The sequence below is a fragment of the Heliangelus exortis genome, chromosome 1 (genome assembly GCF_036169615.1).
Source record: "Heliangelus exortis chromosome 1, bHelExo1.hap1, whole genome shotgun sequence".
In the NCBI taxonomy this organism is placed as follows: domain Eukaryota; kingdom Metazoa; phylum Chordata; class Aves; order Apodiformes; family Trochilidae; genus Heliangelus; species Heliangelus exortis.
This window is the reverse complement of record NC_092422.1, coordinates 105839471-105846622: the sequence shown is the minus strand read 5'-3', so window position 1 is coordinate 105846622 and position 7152 is coordinate 105839471. Positions and strand designations below refer to the sequence as shown.

Sequence of the window (7152 nt, the reverse complement as noted above, 5' to 3'; positions counted from 1 at the left end):
TTCTTCTACAAAAACATACTATCTAGAAATCTGAGAACACAGGAAATCAACCTAGCTCCTCTTCTTTGTCTTACCTGGTGCAACTATCCCTTACAAAATGTGTTGCTGCACTGTTTACAATACTAAGTGGTTTTAGATTTCAGAAAAAAATTGATGTGAAAATAGGACTCCACCTTTTTATATCTTATATTTTTACTTTGTTAGATTTAGCATGCTTGCATACATTTGAAAGATTAAAGCATTGAGATTTGGAATTCACTATAATACACAAGGTTATAAAAACTTAATCTTCATGTAGATGGATTAATGATGGTATTTCAACGTTGATCACCCAGAAATTCTATAGTCAGTGAAAAGCTGGTGAAGGGACACTTCAGAGAAAATGGCAACCCCTTTCAGCTGTTTTGTTGCCTACGTTTCCAGTGGCTTCTGAAGTCTGAGGTTACCAGGACGCTAAAACTGTGCTTTACATGTGAAATACAAAAAAGATTTTGTCTGTGCTTCTGCCACTTCTTTCATTGCCTCCTTTTCATATTCAGCTATAGTCTGACATGACATGTGAAAGCAAAAGAAGTGGGAAGGCAGAGTTTCTAAACTCCTTGAAGAAGTCCAACTTGACTTCACTGATGGCAGGAAAGGATGCATAATAATGTGCAGTGATGTGTGTGCAGGTGTACACGAGAGACACAGGTGCACATAAGTGTGTGAGGAGTGCATGCACACACACATACACATGCATGGTGTTACTTGAACTGAGAAAAGCCTATTATAAAAAGCCCAAATTTGTATTATGCAAAGCAGATGTGAGGGAAGGATTCTTGATTTAATTTTGATACGTGAATTGTTGTTTTGCATTAACTCATGAAAAGGCTTTTTCAGAGGTTGCAGACAAGCAGTGGTATTGATTATGCATGTGGTCCAAGGGTCTCCTCTTCTTTTGGGGGATTTTTACACATGATGTCCTGCATGGATTTTTTTTTTTTTTTTTTTTTTTTTTTGGCAGACTTTTGGGAAGCATCTTATTACTGAATGAAGAACTGGAGCAGAAGAAAAATCTGAATTCTCACCCATTACCCCCAAAAGCTAACCTGATGTTAGATCTTTCTGACTGCTTTAATTCTGTAACAGAACAGTTTTGTGACATGGAATTACAGAACAGTTTGAGTTAGAAGGGATCTTTAAAAGTCATCTAGTCCAACCCCCAAAGTCTAAAAGCTGAACTTTCTCTTTTTACATCCCCTGTGAAAATGAGACAAACTACTAATGACTTTTTCACTATTTATAATTATTTCTCAAAGCTTTTCCTGTTAACCTTTTAAAATAAAAGTTAATTTCCTTATAGCATGTTAAATACATTAAAAAGCTAAATACAGGAAATACCACGTTATTGTATGCCTGCAGTAATCTGGTAAGATTCCTCTATATACCCTGAGTATATATTTGTGTTTGGCTTTGCTCATTGAACAGCTCCTTTAAAAATAATTCTTAAATTAATAAGTAAAAAAATAAATTCTTTATTCTTGCATTACAAAGTAACTCTACCAATAGCGTCTCCTATTCTGGCACCTCATCAGGAACTTTGACATTCTCTGGTGCGAGATCTTGTAGCTTCTTTACCCATTGACTTCAGTGGGATTTATGGACACCCAGAAGTCTTTGGGAATCAGATTATTTTCCTCCTAGACGTGGATTTAGATATTTAATTTTAGGAATTCATATTCAAATATCTGGACGAGTACCCTCCTATGCTTGGTATTTTGGTTTTCTTTCTGTCTTTGCACAAATCCAGGAATGGAAACGATCAAAAGAAAGGAGGCCCGGTGCCCGGGCTGTGCTGTAAGGAGGACACTTGAGCAGCGAGCCCATCCCAGGTGCCGGCGCTGCCTCCCGCCTGGCGCGGAGCCCGGCAGGGCTGACAGGAGCCAGCAGACCAGCTCCGCACACACACTCTCACGTTCCCGCCCAAGCCGCCGTCCCTAGCCCCAACCTGCACTGAGTCCCATTCCCTGAATAAGGAATTAAAACCAAGAGCCGATGTTCAGGGATGCCCAAACGTGGCCGGCTTCACTCTCTCTCCTTTTCCGGCACCGTCTCGGCGTAACTTTAAGAAGCGGGGCCCAGCCGGGCAGTAACGCCGCTGGCGGGTTCCCCCCTTTCCTGCGAAATCCCCGGGCCGCTACGTACGGGTGGAGGCCGGGTTCGGGCCCTCGCCGCCAGGGCAGGGCGTAGCCCCCGCCCCGCATCCCGCCCGCCTTTAAGCGGCGGCAAGGGCGAAGCCCCGCGGGCGCCGCGCCTCTTCCCGCTCGGAGGGCAACCGGCCGGGCTGGATGGTTTGTTTTTCCCTTCCCTTGTCAGCTAACCCCCTCTAGCGCTGAACCGGCCGCATCTGACCTGCGGGCTGCCGGCAGCGGTGAGGCGAGGGGGCGCTTCTCCTCGCCTGCCTCACGCACGCCCCGCACCGCCCCGAACCCCCTCTCTCCCCCGGGGAGGACGGCTGAGGAGGGGCCGGGGCCGCCGCCGCCGCTCCAACGTCTCGCCCTCCCCCGCCCCACCCGCTCCGGCGCTTGTGCCGGAGCGCCCCCGGCGCGGGGCCGCGGTGGCCTCCCCGCGGACCCGGCACCCGCCGGGCTGGGCGCAGCGGGGCGGCCGTGCCGGAGGGGGCGATCGCTCCGCGGGCAGCCGGAGAGCGGCGACACCAAAAAACTGCAGCCGGCTGCGCGGCACGCAAAGCGGGAGGGAGCAGCGAAACATCACAGCAGAGCTGCCTGGTTGCTGATTGCTCCGCGGCAGAAGGGGAAAGACAGAGACTGAGAGGGGCGAGCGGCAGAGCGCGGACGGCGAGCGGGGTCGGGGATGCCGCCCCGCAACTTTCCTTGATGCCTTCGAGAGCGTGAGGAGGCGCCCGGCCCTTCTCATCCTCCCGCCTCTGGAGCTCGGCGGCGGGGAGACACCCTCCACCGTGGGAAACTGAAGCCCCTCGGCGCTGCCTTCGGCCGGGGATGCGGGGGGCCGTGCGGCGTGTACGGGGTAGGAGGCTGCTCCCGCCGAGGAGGCAGGTGAAGCTGCCGGGGGCCCTTCTGCGGGGCTGAAGGTGCCATCGCCGGAGTCGGCGGAGGGAGCGGGGCGCGACCCCCGCCGCCGCCTCGAAGTTGCCGGAGCTTTCCCAGTGCCGCCGCTCCTCCGGCAGGGCGGCAGCGGGGGTCTCCCGAGGCTCCCGCCCGCCCTCGCCCTCCGGGCCGCTGCCGTGCCCCGGGACCTCGCCGGTGGATGCGTCCGACCCGGGCAACCCCCGGCGGCAGTGCAGGCAGCGCAGCCCGCCGGGCCGCACCGGCCCGCACCGGGTCGGTGGGTGTGGGCTTCGCGGCGGCGTTCCCCGGTGGCCTGAAGGAGGACTGGCAGCCTCGGTGGGCTGAGGACGCGGGGCGCTCGGCGGGCACCAGCCATGGGGTGTTGTGAGGTGAGGGCATTGCTGTGGAGAGTCGGCCTCTTCCTCCCCCTGCTGACAGCGCGCCCGGCCGCCGGCGGTCACGTCGCCAGCAACCAAGGTAAGGACGGGGACGGGGTCGGGGGGGTGGTGGTGCGGGCGGGCTCCCTCCAACTTTCCGGCGACCGCAGAATGCGAGGTGCCAGCGGGCAGCCTCCGGCGGGAAGGGTGTCCCGCACCTCCGCTCTGCAGCGCCGGCGCCGCCCGGCCCAAGGAAGGCGGCCGGGACGGGTGTCGGAGTGTTTGGGGACCCCCAAAGGCCGGGGCGCGGTGCTCCCGCCGGCACCTCCGGGCTGCTCGGCCTCTCCCGGCCGCTGAGGAGCCAGAGGGAGTGCGGGGCCGGGCGCCGGCGGTCCTGCTAGGGTTGGGTATTTGGCGGAAGGTTTAGCTGGGGGCTCTGCTGTTCCCCTGCTTTCCCCGGGCGGCGTCCCGGGAGGGGCGAGGTGCTGTCCCCACGCGAAGCGGCACCGCGGCCAGGGAAATAACTCTGGGGCTGGCGGGGCTCCCCTGGGCTCCCCACAGTCGCCCTTAGCCGCCGGGTTTGTGACCGAGCTGCTGAAGAGCAGGTAACTGAAAGTTACCTCCCGGTGAGACGGAGCAGGAGCATCTTTTTACTTGAAAGGTGGTTTGAAGGTTTGCTTTATTCCTTCCGAACCAAAAGCGTCTTTCGAATGGTTTTGAGAGGTCTCACCGCCACGCGTTAAGAGAAATTGATGCTCGTCAGCGAGCTGTGCAAGTGTGCCTGACTGTCCTTAATGCCAAATTTTTAGGACCGAAGGTCTGATTGTTCGAAAAAAATCTCATTCAGAGTCTTTGTCACCGGTGCATTTTCACGCTTACTACACGAAATGTGATAAGTAATTTCAGTTTGCAACTACGTAACATACAACCATATCAGTGCTGTATTAGATTTTCCTTTTTCTTGTGTCTTAGAAGACTTCGGATTTTAAATGTAGCACAACACACGTTTCCCTTTATGTCAGTCTCATTAGTGCACGCTAATACCTGCTGCACTACTGCATTACCTGACAACGGGCATCAATGCAGTTCAAAAAAATCTGTTTGCATGTGTTACAGAACAACCAAGACACACTAGATGCATCAAGTGTAAAGAATTTTTATCAAGTAATGCAAGTTAGATTAGGTTTCTAAACTAGTATTTTATATTCCTGGAGTTAAATTATTAATATTTAAATATTGTTTTTAAAATGGGGGAAATGGAGAAAACAATTACCAAAACATTTCAGCTATAAGAAAAGCCTGTTAAGGAGAAGTGTGTTTTTTGATATTGACATAACTGTTGCCAACAAGCTCAAGTATTGAGGTAATGGCTGCATAGATTGCTCATAAATTACCTAGGTTCTGAATAACTTCTGTTTCTTCACATTGTTTCAAAACTTCCAGTAAAGTGAATGGCCTCTTATCTTTGGCATTGTCATTTTACCAGAGAATCCAGTTAATAAATGTAACTCCTCGAAACACCGGAACTGAAAATTTACAGCTTCAAAATGTACATCCCACCCGACTAACAAAATGTTTGCAAGAGTTTACTTTTAATGACAAGTTTCTCTAAATGCAAGAACAGGATTAGAGAAAATGAGTAAAATAAATTGCCCATTGTGTAAACACGTGTGTAAGTTTAAAATGCCAGTTACTAACACTTGGAATCTCAGTTGTAAAGAATTTTTTTAAAGTCTTGTGCTGTGAAAAGAACCCTACCACTTTCAAGTTTTCCTGTGATGTTTTTAGAATGTACATCTTGGAAACATTTGCAGTAATTGCTGTTGGGTTTTCACTAATAATTGTAATATTTATGACTTATTTTGTCTTTACTAGTTGATAAAAATGGTAATCTATTTTGTATTTACAAACATACCAGCATTTATCCTGGATTACAAAGGGAATGTTTTGATTTGGTTTCTAGATTGTTTGGGAGAAAAAGATAGAAGAGGAATAAGTTCATCAGTTCATCTTCCACTTTATTCTTAATGTTTTATTTCCTGTTACTAGAGAGGAATTTTCAGATAATTAATATCCTTCAGCCTTAGAAATTACTGCTATGTTCACATTAATCTTTTTTGATTGTTTTTCTCAAATGGAATTATGGAATTTTTTTTTTTTAAATAAATATAGCTCCAAGACTCTTAGCTTGTCATTCTTTACCCAGTAAATCAATGTGTGGTGTCCTAGAATATCTGTAGCATTGCAAACACAACAATACTATTGACAGGGAAGTGAACTTTCATTCATATTAATGGAGTGGTAGGTTCTAAAATTATGACCATCCCAAGGGTTAGATTTTACTGCTCAGAAAATATGTATTTAGACAAGGCTGTGGAGTTGCATGGGAACAGCATACCACTGCAGTCTGAAACAGAACTGCTTGAAGTCAGAAACTTGAATTTTAATGGTGTAGGGTGAGTGCTTGAATGTTCATCTAAATTCTCATTAGTTGCCCATGACATCCATTTATGAACAAGTTGCATTATTATGCAAGATTTCAGCCTGTGTTGTAGGTCTTTTGTTTTCAGAACACTATGAATTGGTCAATAACTTTTAGACCTAAAAATACAGACAGTAGCATCTGACTTGGGAACTTCTTGGTGCAAAGCATTCTTAAGCTTCTAAGATAAAGGTTGCATCAGGTAACAGTTTAGTGGTATCCTGTGCTAGGCATGCATGAATGGATGTATATTTCAACATACAAGTAAACCAGAAATAATCTTCTTACCCTTGCTATTTTCATACTGTATCTATCATATGTATCACCAGTCAATTAATTTCAGAAGTAAACTATAGAACTTAAAGACTGTTTGTAATGTGTCAGGTCTATTAGTGAACTGGAAAAGGAAGTTGTTGCTTTTTCAGTTGCCACGTGTCAATACACTTGGAAGGTTACGAAAGGGTTTTCTGGGTTTTTTTGTGGGTTTTTTTTGTTTTTCTTTTTTTCTTCCTCTAAAAGGCACCTGCATTCATTTTGTCCCTCTTACCAAAAAAAATGAGGTAAGAAGTGATGCTGAATGTCAGTTCTGAATTTTTTAAAGCCTTTATTTTTAAAGTGGTTACATTTGATGTAAATTGGGTAGCTCAAAGTAGGTAACAGAGCTTTTTGATTCTGGTATTACAAAATCAGACAGATTACTAGTGACCTTCAGTTATTCATAAATTCAAAGAAGTTTGCTTGTTTTTATTCACATATTTATTTTTACATAAATGCAATCCATCACCAAGAATCCCTCTTTCTGAATACAGCACTCATAATTTTCCTGTAGCTATAGGGAGACCAAGGACTAAGTGGCTGTAGAGACTAAACTTCTATCTGAATGAGACTGACATTTTACTGCTAGAGAATATCTCTTACTTTGAGAATTTAAGATACTGGGAAGAAGGCTGTACCTGCTGCCAGTACTGTACTTGTCCTGGTGAACTCCACTGTTCAGTTGTGCAGCTAGTGTTTTTTGTGAGCATTTGCATCATTATTGAAAAAGGAAAAAATTGAATAAACAAAACCATTGTAGTAGAAGTGTATAATTCCTTTTTAAAGATAAAGTGATGAGCAAAATAATATTTTAGTTTCAGGCTATTAAGAAATTTTAAAAAATATTTTTACCCATATATTCCACGTACATAGAGACTTGAGTGCTAATGAAGACTTTGGACCCTCTGGA

The 7152-nt window shown here is 46.9% G+C and overlaps 1 protein-coding gene across 2 annotated transcripts in view; it reads left to right on the top strand.

Annotated features, from left to right (window-relative positions):
* The first annotated feature begins 3341 nt into the window (after positions 1 to 3341).
* The window catches only part of EPHA6 (EPH receptor A6), a 445064-nt gene continuing 441253 nt past the window's right edge, over positions 3342 to 7152 (top strand). For both annotated transcript variants that reach the window (XM_071756858.1, XM_071756850.1), the window contains exon 1: positions 3342 to 3545. In XM_071756858.1, coding sequence (XP_071612959.1) covers positions 3443 to 3545 — 103 coding nt within the window. In that variant the 5' untranslated portion in view covers positions 3342 to 3442. The remainder of the gene's footprint in view (positions 3546 to 7152) is intronic.